At 36.7% G+C, this 16,742-nt stretch overlaps 1 protein-coding gene across 1 annotated transcript in view; it reads right to left on the bottom strand.

The window, feature by feature from the left end:
• clcn6 (chloride channel 6) overlaps positions 1 to 16,679 on the bottom strand; it is a 35,571-nt gene extending 18,892 nt beyond the window's left edge. Inside the window, exons 1-17 of the mRNA XM_052094913.1 lie at positions 16,525 to 16,679; positions 15,695 to 15,763; positions 14,189 to 14,254; positions 14,040 to 14,105; positions 13,814 to 13,880; positions 13,618 to 13,724; positions 10,907 to 11,033; positions 10,758 to 10,825; positions 9,915 to 9,973; positions 8,497 to 8,629; positions 7,996 to 8,109; positions 4,635 to 4,801; positions 4,375 to 4,486; positions 3,053 to 3,179; positions 2,540 to 2,693; positions 597 to 753; positions 216 to 322 (exon numbers count right to left, since the gene is read on the bottom strand). Of these exons, the coding sequence (XP_051950873.1) occupies positions 216 to 322; positions 597 to 753; positions 2,540 to 2,693; positions 3,053 to 3,179; positions 4,375 to 4,486; positions 4,635 to 4,801; positions 7,996 to 8,109; positions 8,497 to 8,629; positions 9,915 to 9,973; positions 10,758 to 10,825; positions 10,907 to 11,033; positions 13,618 to 13,724; positions 13,814 to 13,880; positions 14,040 to 14,105; positions 14,189 to 14,254; positions 15,695 to 15,763; positions 16,525 to 16,596 (1,772 nt within the window). The 5' untranslated portion in view covers positions 16,597 to 16,679. The remainder of the gene's footprint in view (positions 1 to 215; positions 323 to 596; positions 754 to 2,539; positions 2,694 to 3,052; positions 3,180 to 4,374; positions 4,487 to 4,634; positions 4,802 to 7,995; positions 8,110 to 8,496; positions 8,630 to 9,914; positions 9,974 to 10,757; positions 10,826 to 10,906; positions 11,034 to 13,617; positions 13,725 to 13,813; positions 13,881 to 14,039; positions 14,106 to 14,188; positions 14,255 to 15,694; positions 15,764 to 16,524) is intronic.
• Positions 16,680 to 16,742: the final 63 nt, after the last annotated feature.

The raw sequence follows: 16,742 nt of genomic DNA, 5'->3' as shown, positions 1-16,742 counted from the left end.
TGGTTGCCAAGTTTGCCAACTAGCTTTTGTTGATGTCATTAGCCAAGAGGGTCACATACTTTCCCCAACCTACACAGTGAATGTTTGAATGATATATTCAGTATGTACAAGAACAGATTATTAGTTAAAACAGATTGTGGAATGTGGAAATGTGGAAAGAATAAAGGATAATTAGGTGTGACTGGTAGTATATAAACACAGGTGGGATCTCTCACTTGTCCATCTCGACTTCTGTTTCCCACTCTAGCAGAGGAACTCCTTTTAGATGAATGTGAATATCATATATTCCCTTATTAAAGAAATCTCCTGTCCACTTCGCCACCTGAAAAAAACACAACACCGGTTAGCAGTGAATTTTGCTGAAATATTTTGTTTAACAATATTATACTCTTAATATTTTTTCCACTTCATTAAATTTAAATTTTGCCAAAATGGTAGGAGATCTACAAAGAATGTTACATTAACCTTCAAAAACGCTCTTATGATATCTGGGATGCTGTGAAGTGTGTGAATTCTTATTACCTACTCAAATGACAGTTATAGCTATTATTAACAGTTGTTATCTACAGTTGGTATACGCATGTCTATTTTCCTACCATCAACGTGATCATGATGGGAAGTCCATATGTGATCTCATTGGTGGATTCGATTAGGATGATCGTCAGGCTGATGGTCATTCTGACCACACCTCCAAGAAAGGCAGCTGCTCCAATTAAAGCAAAGGTCCCAGAATATATTTGCATATGGAAATTTCTGCAATTACACACAATATTAATTTACATTATTAGCAACATTATTAGGCCCAGTGATTGTGATTTATTTTTATTTTTACATTTACTTTGTCAACGCAAACTCTGATGTTAGGGTGATCTGGGTTATTGCTATAGGTGGTTGCTTACTGGCCCAAATCATCAGAGCCCAACCTCAAGTCTCTGTGATATTCTTGTCTCTAGATATGACTCGCACATCAAAATATAACCAATTTTACAAATCTGTCCAATCATTTGCTACGATTGGTAAAATGTTGCACTGATTGTTAGGAAACAAACTGCTCTGAAGTATGATATACCAGTGTGGGCTTTGCATAAGAACAAGTGAGCACCCTTAGGAAACATAATAAAATATATGGGACACCCTACTACAGTTAACTTCACAGACGCAAGCAAACCATGGGTATAAGTTTCAAACTCTTTCCTGTTGGTTATGAATTAAAGTTAGGGATTAAAAAAAAAACTTGCCTGTAATACTTCCAAGTCGTATTTGAGATAGGCTGCTTATTTTTACATCTAACTACAATACAACTACCGCAAGAAAGTGTACGGAATGAGAGACTGAATCTATGAACCTAAAAATGAAGTCATACAGTAATTTCCAAGAACTAAATTTACATGAAAACACAAACAGTATGTGACAAAGAGGTCTGAGGTTTCAAAATGTAATTTTATGATTCATACAGATATATGATCATACAATGCTCAAAGTGTGTAAGTATGATTTTTTTTCTGACTTTCAAAGTAAAAAAAGCTAAAAACAAAAGGTGTTTTAACTGTGGAAAAGGACTTTAATCTTGCATTTAAGTCCTTTTTGACTTCACAAAAACTACAGTATATACTATATATCTATCAAAAAAAATATTTGTGTTCCACAGAAGAAAAAAATGTATTCGAGTTTGAGCATAAGGAATAAGGGTGAGTAAATGATGAGAATTTAAAATGAAATCCCTTTAAATGCACTCCAAGTAAATTATTTGCCAATAAACTTTTAAACAGAATGAAATGGAAATAGTAGAGTAGTATTTAAAAAACATTGGTTTAAATTATACACTAATATGAGATGAAGCTTTATTTCAATACCCACTGATAATTGGACGATTTAACTTGCGAAATAAATAAATAATGGTGAAAAGTGTTAACACAACAAACACAAAACATGTCAAGAAAGTGTGCTAGGGGAGACACTTTCTTGACTTTTAATGAAAATAATGTCACAATGATAAAAGTTGTAACTTTCCTAAATGTACGCTTCATATTATTAATGCAAAATATACGTAACTTCATGATCTTTTTGGTATTGATTTCTAGTTGTACAGTGCTTTTCACAACACACATCACATGCTGTTCCAAAGCAGCTTCACAGAAATGTATGCTATAACAGAAAATTAAGCTGTAATATCTGCCATTTCTTAGTCAGCATTGTGCGATTTGATAAAAATGCAAAAGATCTATCGAATCAATCGGTAAATAATATTTGTATTTAGACCCCCAGTGACCAAGCTAAATGGCACTGTGGCAAGGAAGACAAAAATCCATAAGATACTGGTTAATGGAGAAAAATAACCTTGGGGGAAACCAGGCTCACTCTGTCTATAGGGGAAATTTGTGGCTAAATATGAACATTTTCTTGACAGGTTTCACAAGAATCAGGAAGAGTTCACCTTTAAAAATACTTGAGAATTTCACAGCAAATGAAGGGAATAAAACTAATTAAAATAACAAAAGAAAAACAGGTTATATACTTTATAAATAGGTATAAATCTTACATTTTGAGGACATTGGCCACCAAGCGTCCTAGCGATGCTCCACAGAGAAGAGACGGCACAAACAGACCACTCGGGACGGAGACACCGTATGTCCAACAACTCAGAAAAAAATACAACACAAAAAACAGTGACAGAGTGACCGGACTAAATGTCGCTGTGAACAAAACCAGAGGACAGAGAGAGAGAGACAAAAAGACAGAGGGTTAGAAAACACAGTAAATGTACAGCTACATGCATACAGCTCAATTTCTATGAAGGACAACAATTGGGAATCCAATTCCAAATCTACCTAGACAAACTGATTTTCTAGCAATAATGTATAAACCAGACGTTGTTAGATATTTTATAATTAACATTCTGCCTCATATTATATTTAATACATATTTGTATCTGATATTTACACATTTAAAACAGCATAATACACTGAAAAAAAATAAAATAAAAAAAATAATAATAATATCATAAACCCAACCCATTATGGTTACTGTATATTATTGTGTGTAACTCTCTAACCATTCTGATGGAAAAGCTGGTGAATTGCCACTTCTTGAGGGTTGAAGAACAGAGTGGCCATGTCATTATACGTGTTGTTGTAGCAGAAGAATTGTCGAATGGTTGAGTTCTCCTCATTTACAGACCCCTAAACAAACCATTCCTGCATTAGTCTCATTGACAAACTCATGTATACTGCATACAAAAAAACAACAACAGCTTTCTCAAAATGGCAAGCTGCATTTCGGACTGGCTGACATCAAACCTCTTTGGTTCTTTCTTGTGCGTCTCATGACCAGGGCTGGACTGGTAATCTGGCATACCGGGCATTTTCCTGGTGGGCCGACACACTTTGGGGCCGACCAGAGGAGTACTGGCCATTGGGAGAACCGCGAAACGGGCCGAGATAAGCTAAAATGAGCCACTGCGTTATGCAGAACGGACCACAAAATGGTGCCATGATATGCAGAAAAGGACAGCGAACGTTAACTATTGGGCCAGTTGCTATGTAAAATCCCAGGCTGATTTCTTTGCCCAGTCCAGCCCTGCTCATGACCAAACGTCACGACACAAGAATCATTGAAATTTCACTCCGTTTATCATTCGATGTTTTGGGTGCCTTAAGACAACTTGGGATATGATGCACAAGTCACTTTGACTCCATGTAGTGCTGTTCCAGTCAAGCAGTTATGTATCATTAGTAGTGAGGTGTGCAATAGCAAATAAGATCTTGTTCTTAAATAATCTATAAATCTGTGCTGCTTGGGTACAGGTCTAAACATTTAGAAGGTTTTGAGCGAGACATATTAGCAGCGATGCTCTGAAGCTTTAGTCTAATGCTGGTGCACTTCACCAGTGCTGCGGTTTACACAGGGGACACTTTCAGTGTGATGTTGTATATATACAATCTAATGGTTAGAGAAGGCTTCACTGCACCCACACATGAAACTAACACAATAACAGGGGAATGTTTCAATACCAGAGGCCAAATCTGTCCATTCAGCTGCTGACAGATTAAGTTTGAGAGAGGACAACTGCTCTACTAATCAAAAAGGAAAATCATACAGGACATTTGTTTTAGAAGCAGACACATATTGTACAAATCAATGGACTTTCAGTAGATGAACAAAAAATGCTAGATGAATAAATGAGAATAACTATATATATATATATATATATATATATATATATATATATATATATGTACATATATATGGTCAGCGTATATATAGTTTTTATATATAATTAATCACACTGAATTAACAAGTTAAATGGACAGTCTTAAAATATACTGTATATGTCTATATATACAAGGAAACATAGGAAGGTGGTGTCAGTCTGACCTGTGATGAGTTAGTCAAAGTGGGGACTAAATCTCGACACTCCCCAAGAGTCACAGAGGCAATGAAGATCACTAGTGTGGTCACCATACACACCAACAGACTCTCCAACACCCTGACAATCAAACAAACATACAATTACACCTATATATGCATGCAAATTGGATAGCTACTCTCTAAATCCTTAAAGTTGTTTTGAGTAGTTTGGGTAGTCTAACATTAAACACGTCGCATGTTGTATAAATCCAAACATTCATTTGCACCTGATGAATCTTGCTTTGGGATGCACATTTCTTATGCGGTATTTTGCGAGTCGTTTGTTGATGCAGTTGAACAGTGCGCCGAGCAGACCTCCGGCCACACCCATTAATACAAAAAATGCCAAATCTACTGCCGTCCACAAATGACACGTCTTATCTCCATCTAGACACTGCAGACAGTAAACAAATAAATAACATATTACCACAGACTTGTATAGATGAGTTTTCCCAAGAGTTCATTCCTGATTTTTAAGTCAACATGAAACAGCATTTACAACTTATTTGACTCTAAAATGACAGATTTCAGATTGAAACAAAACATTTCTTAATAGTCAATGAGATAAAAAATGTGCATACTGTATTATAGAAAACAGGATTAGTTCAAAGCATACCTCTGTTAAAATGTCAGAACTATTAGCACATTAGCATATGACTGCTAACATTTACATATAGTACAAGGGATCTTTCACCCAAAAATGAAAATTCTCTCAATTTACTCTCCCTCATGCCATCCCAGTAATGTATGACTTACTTTCTTCTGATGAACACAAGGAAAAAAAACTATCTATGTACAGTGCATCTGTAAAGTATTCACAGCGCTTCACTTTTTCCACATTTTGTTGTTACAGCCTTATTCCAAAATTTTGTAAATACATTATTTTCCTCAAAATTCTACAAACAATACCCCATAATGACAACGTGAAAGAAGTTTGTTTGAAATCTTTGCAAATGTATTAAAAATAAAAAACAAAAATCACATGTACATAAGTATTCACAGCCATTGCTCAATACTTTGTTGAAGCACATTTGGCACCAATTACAGCTTCAAGTCTTTTTGTGTACGATGCTACAAGCTTGGCACACCTATTTTTGGGCAGTTTGTCCCATTCTTCTTTGCAGGACCTCTCAAGCTCTATCAGGTTGGATGGGGAGCGTCGGCGCACAGCCATTTTCAGATCTCTCTAGAGATGTTCAATCGGGTTCAAGTCTGGGCTCTGGCTGGGTCACTCAAGGACATTCACAGAGTTGTCCTGTAGCCACTCCTTTGTTATCTTGGCTGTGTGCTTCGTGTCGTTGTCCTGTTGGAAGATGAACCTTTGCCCCAGTCTGAGGTCCAGAGCGCTCTGGAGCAGGTTTTTTTGCATTCATCTTTGCCTCGATCCTGACTACTCTCCCAGTTCCTGCCGCAGAAAAACATCCCCACAGCATGATGCTGCAACCACCATGCTTCACTGTAGGGATGGTATTGTCCAGGTGATGAGCGGTGCCTGGTTTCCTCCAGACATGATGCTTGCCATTCAGGCCAAAGAGTTCAATCTTTGCTTCATCATGTCTGAGAGTCCTTCAGGGGCCTTTTGGCAAACTCCAGGTGGGCTGTCATGTGGCTTTTACTGAGGAGTGGCTTCCGTCTGGCCACTCTACCATACAGGCCTGATTGGTGGAGTGCTGCAGAGATGGTTGTTCTTCTGGAAGTTTCTCCTCTCTCCACAGAGAAATACTGGAGCTCTGTCAGAGTGACCATCAGGTTCATGGTCACCTCCCTGACTAAGGGCCTTCTCCCCCGGTTGCTCAGTTTGTCTGGGTGGCCAGCTCTAGGAAGAGTCCTGGTGGTTCCAAACTTCTTCCATTTACAGATGATGGAGGCCACTGTGCTCATTGGGACCTTCAATGCTGCAGAAAGTTTTCTGTACCCTTCCCCAGATCTGTGCCTTGATACAATCCTGTCTCGGAGGTCCACAGACAATTCCTTGGACTTCATGGCTTGGTTTGTGCTCTGACATGCACTGTTAACTGTGGGACCTTATATAGACAGGTGTGTGCCTTTCCAAATCATGTCCAATAAACAGAATTTACCACAGGTGGACTCCAATCAAGTTGTAGAAACATCTCAAGGATGATCAGTGGAAACAGGATGCACCTGAGCTCAATTTTAAGAGTCATGGCAAAGGCTGTGAATACTTATGTAAATGTGTTTTTTTATTTTTAATAAATTTGCAAAGATTTCAAACAACCTTCTTTCACATTGTCCTTATGGGGTATTGTTTGTAGAATTTTGAGGAAAATAATGAATTTAATACATTTCGGAATAAGGCTGTAACAAAATTTGGAAAAAGTGAAGCACTGTGAATACTTTCTGGATGCACTGTAGGTCCATACAATGCAAGTGAATGGTGGCCAGAACTTTGAAGGTCCAAAAAGCACATAAAGTCAGCATAAAAGTAATCGATTACTTATCTATTTAAATCTATTACTTCAGAATCAATATGCTAGGTGTGGGCGAAAAACTGATTAATATTCAAGTCCTTTTTTATTATAAATTCTCCCTGCCCTGTAGATTCTGAAAGCCAAAAACAAAAGAAGAATGTGAAAGTAAAAGTATAAGTGCAGATTTACAGTAAAAAGTACTTAAATGTCTATCTGTTTCTCACATAAACCTATAATTTCGCTTCAGAAGATATGGATTTAACCTCTGGAGTCATATGGATAGCTATTGCTAATATTTATTATGATTTTTGCACCTACAAAGTTCTGGCCACCATTTATTTGCATTGTTAGGACCTACAGAGCTGAGATATTCTTCCAAAACCTTTGTTTGTGTTCAGCAGAAGAAAGGAGGTGAGTAAATGATGAGAAAATTACAATTATTTTTTTAATACTATGTCAACGCTGCAGAAAGTGTAGAATATGGCCCGTTAAATAGGGCGTTTTCATTTGAAGATCTAAAAGATCTTTTACTTTGAGGCAACCCTCTACAATGCCAATAAATCACTCGAATATGTGACCAAATTTTGTGGAATGCAACTTAAAATGAGTCTGATTAGTGACTGGCTGGTAAATCCACTTGTCATTAAACAATATCTCTTTTAATACCCTTTCTGTTCTTTATAGTCAACTGTTTATCAAAACCAACAAAAACGAAACATTAAATAAGCCATTCGACTCTATTCTCGTTATGTGCACTCAACCAAAACAGTTTGCGAGTTGCTCGCTGAACTACTGCTATTCTTAAAGAGACAGTACCATTTAGCATGTGTTCTACAAATCAATGTAAATACTTGTAAAATTATCCACAAAACATGTAACAAAATATCTACATGGAATACGTATTAGCAATTAAAAATCTAAAATGTAACCAAATTATGAAAATTTGTAAAATTAATATTTCATTATGTACCTCGTTAGAAGGTCCCCTGTTTAATTAACAGCATTAGCTGAGATAACTTCTTTGATATGCAAGCAAAATGAACATTATAAATGAACTATACCCATATGAATCGGAATCTAAACAAACAAAGAGCTTATGAATTGGAATTAAATTGGGAAATCTGTATCACAGCCCTACCTTTAAATTTTTTTGTATTACCTTGAACTCTCCAAAATTGAGCAGGCCAGGCAGCTGGAATGATCCCCATTTATTGTAGTTGATTCCAGAACGGAAGAAGTTGAGTGTGAAAGTTGCAGACATGGAGCAGAATAGCTGATGTGGGACAGAGAGAGAGAAAATGATCCATTACAATGAAATATTCACAAAGTAAGAAAAGATAAATGTGAACTAAAGGCCCGTCCACATGGTTGATTTTACTTTGCGTATTCATACACTGAGAACTTCAATAAACATGCCCATAAAGTTCTTCTGTGGTTTTTGACATAAAAGCTTGATGGCACAATATCACTAACTCCTGGTCTGCGAGCGTTTTAAAGCGTTTTTCCGTTATCATACAGAGATTTCCTAAGGACAGGAATTAAAAAAAAAATAGAAAATGGAAACTTTTAAAAAATATCCGAATACGTGCGGACAAGGCCTAAGCAATACTCTCTTTGTAGACAGCAACATGTGACCACAACCATACACATATTCACATACCACTTTCCATGTGAGGGCCTGGTTCCAGAAAGATGAGCCCTCCTCCAGACTGAAGAGTGTGCCTCCGATGGGTGCGCCGAATGCAGCTGCAACTCCAGCTGCTGCACCCGCCGACACAAAATCCCTCTTGTCCCTGAGTACACAAAGACTTCCAATATCACTTTCAAATAGGGCTGTGAATCGACAGTGAGTGAGCATTTTTTCGGACGATGCAAAGAGATACGGCAGCTTGCCCATTTCTCTCCCACATCTGGCTCAAACTTGCAGGTAAAGTTCTCTATTTTCCATACAATAAATCTGCTCCTGTGTTTATATTCCCAGGACATGCCCTGCTCTACACAACCAGTTTCTGTGCTAGAATGTGCAGTTTAGTCAAGTGTTTACTGCCTGGCAATTTATAAACACACTCACGGAGCACTTTATTAGGAACACTATAGTCCTAATAAAGTGCCCGACGTGGTCTTCAGCTGTTGTAGACATCCGCCTCAAGGTTTGACATGTTGTGCATTCTGAGATGCTATTCTGCACACTAGAATTGTACAGAGTGGTTATCTGAGATACCGTAGCCTTTCTGTCAGCTTGAACCAGTCTGGCCATTCTCCACTGACCTAACCCTACACCATCAACAAGGCTTTTCTGTCTACAGAAATGCCCCTCACTGGATTTTTTTGGTTTGTTTTTGGAATTATTCTGAGTAAACTCTAGAGACTGTTGTGTGTGAAAGTCCCAGGAAATCAGCAGTTACAGAAATACTCAAATCAGCCCATCTGACACCAACAATCATGCCACGGGCGAAATCACTGAGCTCATATTTTTCCTCATTCTGATGGTTGATGTGAACATTAACTGAAGCTAATGACCCATATCTGTGTGATGTTATGCATTGCTGCCACACGATTGGCTGATCAGTTAATCACATGAATAAGTAGGTGTACAGGTGTTCCTCATAAAATCCTCAGTGAGTGTGCCAATTTTAGCCACAGGAAGTGGTTAAAAACTTTAGTGAAGTTCTAGGAAGTGGAGAAAAAAACAAAAAAAAACAAATACTGCATTAACCGCATTATTTATTCATTTTTTTTACACGTTAACACTCAACTATTAATCACAGAATTTCCAGGCCCTTCTTTATAGAGAACGTGAAATAATTGACCACATTTGACCTCGTATGACTTTTTTCTGTGGAACACAAAAGGAGATGTTATGCAGAACAGTCAGTCTCCATTCTTCTTTTTTCCAAACAAAGAAAGCAAATGGTGACTCACATCTACATTTGTGTTCCACACAAGTAAAGGATTATACAGGATTGGAACGACATGAGGGTTAGTAAATGATAACAGAATGATTATTTGTGGGTGCATAGTTTCTTTAATGGCATGTTATTACCAATAATTTAGTGTTTGGTGTGACGTATCGCTCACCTGTCACTGCGGAAATAGGGAAAGTGAAAGCGGATCTTCTTAAATGTAATGCTCTGAAACTAAACAGACAAATAAGCATTTTTTTATTAGAAATTAATTATGACCAGTGTTGGGTAAATTACTCAAAATAAGTAATCCACTTCAAATGACAAATTAATTCTCTAAAATGCTTTACTGATCATTTCACCAAAAATGTAATCACATTACTAATTATTTTACTATCTAAATTACTTTTCCTAGAAGTTTTTGGTTTTCTGCTCATATTCAAAATATTCTCTAGAAAATCTATATTTCCTCCTTGTTCATTGTCGCACATCCTTATTTTATGTATTACATAACTTTTGTGACTAAAACGTAATTAGATTACAGTAACTAATTACTTAGTAATCGGGTACACCCAACACTGACTATGACAATGAAGATGATATATGAATCAAATCACTAAATAAATCACTAACATTCACAGCACAACATTACAGCCTTTTGAAATATATTCTTAATATTAGTGATCTTGATTACCGAAATCAGTGTATATACTGCCCAGTGTCAGAAATTAACTTTCACATGAAGTGGCAATATTTGCCCACTGGATTTGATTTTCACAGGCATTTTTTAACTTTATATGCGGGCATATTTTTTCTAACCATTTAAAACAAACTTTATGCCACAATATGTATACAATAACTAGAACTATAATATTAAGAACCAAGTCAGATATTACAAATAAAAACAAGAGAATTCATTTGGAATTACATTTTGAACTTGAGGCATTTTTGCCTTGAACCCCTCTTAAATTCTGATCCTAATTCTGAGCAGAGTAATAAACAGCAGATGGAGCAATACCTGAGGAAGTCCCGCCCCTACTATCGCTCCACTGTGGATCATTGGTCCCTCTTTACCAACAAACAACCCTGAAACAAAAGCAAGTTAGCCATACAACTAGCATAACTGCCATCCATTTCAATTTCTGTTTGTCATTTGTGCATTATTACCTCCAGCAACTGCAAACAGCACTCCTGTGACTTTACATACAAAAGTCCTCAGCCGCACAATACCTGGAATCTTCACTCCATTCAGGTAGCTTTTAATTTCTGGGATACCCGACCCTGCTGCCACAGGCTATGACATCACACAGGAAATGTATATAATGTTACAATATTTATATATATATAACATTAGCATTTTTATAGCTTTTGAAAGTAAGAAGGTCAATTTTAATTTGTGCATAACATTTAAATACAATATAAAACATTCACAATGCATTTTGCTTTTAGTGGGAAATTTTGTTGGAAATAAATTCAATGCAGTATGCAAAAATTATTCGATTAATCGTGATTCAATATTTTAAAATCGCACTAATTTTGAAAGATCATATATACAAAAACATATTAAGCTCACTGAATAATTGTGCAAAATAAGACCAGAAACATAGAATAAATTAAATAGGGTGAACTTTGATTTACGTTTTAAATAGAAATCCAATCTCAGAGATGCGTTATTAAAAGGAATAGTTCCCCCAAAAATTAAAATTCTCTCATCATTTACTCATGCCATCCCAGATGTGCATGACTTTCTTTCTTCTGCAGAAAAAAAAATATTTTTAGAAGAATATTTAGTTCTGTAGGTCCATAGTGAATGGTGACCAACATTTTTAAGCTCCAAAAAGCACAAAGGCAGCATAAAAGTCATCAGTAAGACTCCAGTGGTTTAATCCATGTCTTCTAGAGTAATATAATTAGGTGAGAATATGCCAAAATGTAACTCTTTTTTCACTGTACATCTTGGCATCTGCAGTCTCCTTGGCGATCATAATTTTAAGCTCAATTACAATTCCTAGCGACATATAGCATGCTGTGCAAGAGTGTCAAGCTCTAGGAAGTATATTCAAGTTAGAAATCATGATTGTTGCTAGAGACTGCAATGGCAATGTACAGTGAAAAGGAATATATTTTGGTCTTTTCTTACCCAAAATCGATTGGACCGCTTCAGAAGACAGTTGTGCTCAAAAGTTTGCATACCCTTGAATGTTTGGCCTTGTTACAGACACAAGGTGACATACACAGGTTTAAATGTCAATTAAAGGTTAATTTCCCACACCTGTGGCTTTTTAAATTGCAATTAGTGTCTGTGCATAAATAGTCAATATGTTTGTTAACTCTCACGTGGATGCACAGAGCAGACTAGATACTGAGCCATGGGGAGCAGTAAAGAAACGTCAAAGACCTGCGTAACAAGGTGATGGAACTTTATAAAGATGGAAAAGGATATAAAAAGATATCCATAGCCTTGACAATGCCAGTCAGTACTGTTCAATCAGTGGAAAATTCAGGAATCTCTTGATACCAAGCCAAGGTCAGATAAACCAAGAAAGATTTCAGCCATAACTGCCAGAAGAATTGTTCGGGATACAAAGAAAAACCCACAGGTAACCTCAGAAGAAATACAGGCTGCCCTGGAAAAAGACGGTGTGGTTGTTTCAAACAGCACAATAAAATTATACTTGAATAAAAATGAGCTGCATGGCCGAGTTGCCAGAAAGAAGCCTTTACAGAGCCAATGCCACAAAAAAAATCCCGGTTACAACATGACAACACCTTGACACGCCTCACAGCTTCTGGCACACTGTAATTTGGAATGACGAGACCAAAATAGAGCTTTATGGTCACAACCATATGTTTGGAGAGGGGTCAACAAGGCCTATAGTGAAAAGAACACCATCCCCACTGTGAAGCATGGTGGTGGCTCACTGAGCTTTAGGGGGAGAGAGAGCTCTAAAGGCAAGGGGAATCTTGTGAAAATTGATGGCAAGATGAATGCAGAATGTTATCAGAAAATACTGGCAGACAATTTGCTTTCTTCTGCACGAAAGCTGCACATGGGACGCTCTTGGACTTTCCAGCACGACAATGACCCTAAGCACAAGTCCAAATTGACCCTCCAGTGGTTACAACAGAAAAAGGTGAAGGTTCTGGAGTGGCCATTACAGTTTCCTGACGTTTATATCATCGAGCTACTCTGGTGAGATCTCAAACATGCGGTTCATGCAAGATGACCAAAGACTTTGCAAAACCTGCATTTTGCCAAGGCAAATGGGCAGATACACCACCTGCAAGAATTTGGGGCCTCATAGACAACTATTACAAAAGACTGCACGCTGTCTTTGATGCTAAAGGGGGCAATACACAGTATTAAGAACTAAGGGTATGCAGACTTCTGAACAGGGGTCATTTAATTTTTTTCTTCGTTGCCATGTTTTATTTTATGATTGTGCCATTCTGTTATAACCTACAGTTGACTATGAATCCCATAAGAAATAAAATAAATGTGTTTTGCCTGCTCACTCATGTTTTCTTTAAAAATGGTGTGTATATATACACACAAAAACAAACACACACACACATTACCAATTCTCCAAGGGTATGCAAACTTTTGAGCACAACTGTATGAGCTTTTTGAGCTTCAAAATGTATGCCACCATTCACTTGCATTGTATGTATTCTAAAAATCTTTGTTTGTGTTCAGCAGAAGAAAGAAAGTCATACACATCTGGAATGGTATGCGGGTGAGTAAATGATCAGCTGTTGAATATAGGCTGTGTCAAATTTAACAATTGCAATATTTTTCATTTTTAAATCTGAGATTTGTGCAAGGTGCTTTCCCACTTGTATGTGTAATGATTTCACTCTATAACATCCGCTTTTACCTCAATGAGCACCAGAACACTGGCGATAAATATGAACAGCATATTGAGAGCGAGAAGCTCCAGTAATGAGAGAGCCAGACAGCCATTCTCACTGCATTCCTCCACAGCTGAACAACAGAGTCAAGGATCTCCTTTCAGCAAATAATGCACAATTCCACCAGCCACAACACAAAACAGCACTAAGCAGAAAAGATACATCGTCCAACCAAACTGAACTTGAACTGAGTGAATAGCCGAACGAAGAAATCAACAAACAGGCCAGTCTGAAAAGAGAGAAATACTTAATCATTCTGACGCCCTCAATTCTTAATGCATATGTAAGAATACTCGTGTAGAAAACTCAACAGAGCTTAAAAACATCATGCATTATTCTCTTGATGGATTAAACAGATTTTTGATGCATTAACTATCCCAAAATTTACCAGTCCTGTGGACACTCCGATTGCAAATACCAAAACCCACTTTATTGCTTCATACTTTCTGGCTTTCTGTAAGAGAAGAGAACAATATTTTTGAAACATGGAACATGGAATCACAGTATTATGATAAATGAAAAGATCACACAGTTTACCTTGTTGTTTAACCCCTCCAAAACCTCCAAGTATGGCTCATTAATACACCGGTCATAATCCAAACTCTGTAATTTGGACAACAAAATTAAAAACAACAGATTAAAGCTTATTATTATAAATTATAATACGTAGTGACATGTACTGCCATGTGACACTCCAGAAACACCTACAATTATTTTAAACAGCAGCTGGCAACTTTTATGATCATATAATAATTGAGACTTTGCTGAATATATGTACGTTGTAAAAAATATGTCACAACACAGGTCCGTTGAAAACGAAAAAGTGAAAGAATGGTGAACATTTAAAGCACCAAATACATGTCTTACATATACACTTTAATATGATACCTAGTAGTAATAGTGAATATAACATAACTATAATAACTATTTTCCGTGTATGAGCCAATGATCTCTAAAAGATATGAGCAGCTGGTGTCGGCACAACACGGGCAAATTGCTTTGCGGTTTAATAATCACACTAGGCCATTATGTGATTTTAATTTGTGCGTTGAATGTTTAAGGAATGACATTCGTACATCAGATGGTATTAGGGTTGCTCCGATAGCAAAATTTTGGTTTCGGCATGATACCAGCCCTGGTACCTCGGTCTCCATACCAAATTGATACTTGTGCAACAAATATAAACCTCTGATTTTTTTATGAAATTACACAGAAAATGACTTGATTAAAAGAACTACATAAAGTCTTAAAATTTTCCTGGATTCCATGTTAAATGTTTTAATGAAATCTTATGATTAAAACATGCTGCTTTAATCAAATGGAAATATAATACATTTTTAACAAAAATGTTAATTACATTTTTGGGCCAAAAAATTCTGCACAACAGAGCTTTACATTATTGATGAAAATATTAATAAATAAATCTGACTTCTTCATGCACAAGACTGCTATGGCTGATTTACAACATGCCAATATTCATCCCCCAATAATCAAAACAAGCAAGCACAAACCCCCAAATATTCAAGCCAAATCTATGCCCTTGGTGGCGCCTCTCATTCATTCTGTAGTATGCTGCGGATGGGACTGTAAATTATTTATTTAAATGACACCCGTTTGTTGTTTAATGATCACACTTATTGATCACGATTATTTATATTTTCAAATTGTCAATGATTTAATTAAAAAATATTCACATCTCGTAAGATTTTGCAAATGGCAACATACTGTAAAATGGTATCGTTTTCATATTTTTGGTATTGTGATATTTCAACCCTAGATGGTATTGGTTTTTGGTATCAAGAGCATTTTTACAAGCACCAGTACACATGACCAAGGTATCAGAGAAGATTCCAATACAAGTAACATTATATATCTGGACATCCCTAACGCTATACATATTATATACTGTATATATGTACATATATACACAAATAGATACATTTTAACCTCAATTCTTAATGTTGATAAAATATTTTATAAAAACAAAGCCCATGGGTATTGAGCATACACCACCAAAGTATAATATATCCATTCTTCACTTACCTCATAGTCTTTTCTTGGCAGTATTTCATCATCATCATCATCTTCTTCTCTGGTTTCACCCAGTATTGTCTAAAAAGGAAAAGTCAACCATAAAATCAAGTTAATAGGTTCAGAATATTAAAATACATACTTTAGAAAGTGATAATACCAATCTTAGTGTTTCCTTTTGAGCATGTTGGTTTAACAGGCTGGAAGATGGACACTGCCTACATTTTACAGATGGCCAGTAATGACTGCAAACAATGGACTGACTCATAACACCAGCCAGAACATTTCTGACATTTCACATCATTATACCCACACAATGCAGATGCAACATACTCCTCTATAAATGTAATAATATCTTATATCAAAAATAATTATTAAAAAAACATTAAATCAGGTCTATATTTATTATAGGAAATAAAGGTTGTGTTTAATGGCTTAATAACGTAATAGTTTAGTAGCTGCTTATCAAGACAGCATTTTAGAGCACTGCCAGTGTTGCCAAAATAATATGATACCCCAAACTGCTGTACTGGCCCATGATACCAAAAAACGCCGTCTAGATAGGGAGGTTAGGTTTTTATAACACAGCCACAGTTACACCCTCACACTCACACTCACACTCCGTGATAATGCAGAAACACTGTTTGAATCACCGACATGTTGAGTTTTCGGCAGTCTTTATCTTTAATTGTTAAACTCATTGTTAATGTACACATGACTGCCAGTGAGTTTGGATGGAGAACATCATGAGAAGCATCATTATTGTATCAGAAAGCGTGCTCGTTTATTAAATTAGCAGGGCTGCTATACAGAACAGATCATACAAATAAATGATGTCATACCAGCTCCTCTGGTGTTCTGGTTTCGCCTTCATTGCAGCAGAATTTACAACACAAGCATCCTCTGCACGCCATCTTCTACAACACGCACACATACATACATACATACATACATACAGCTCAGCTCAGCAGCAGCTCACGCGCATCACATGACCAACACAGACCACAGCTTACGCATTCAAGCGCTCACCAGCTGCGCAGATATCACGCAAACACACTGG

The sequence above is a fragment of the Xyrauchen texanus genome, chromosome 27 (assembly GCF_025860055.1).
Source record: "Xyrauchen texanus isolate HMW12.3.18 chromosome 27, RBS_HiC_50CHRs, whole genome shotgun sequence".
Taxonomy (NCBI): Eukaryota; Metazoa; Chordata; class Actinopteri; order Cypriniformes; family Catostomidae; genus Xyrauchen; species Xyrauchen texanus.
Note: the sequence above shows the minus strand (reverse complement) of the source record. Positions and strands in the feature narration are given on the sequence as shown.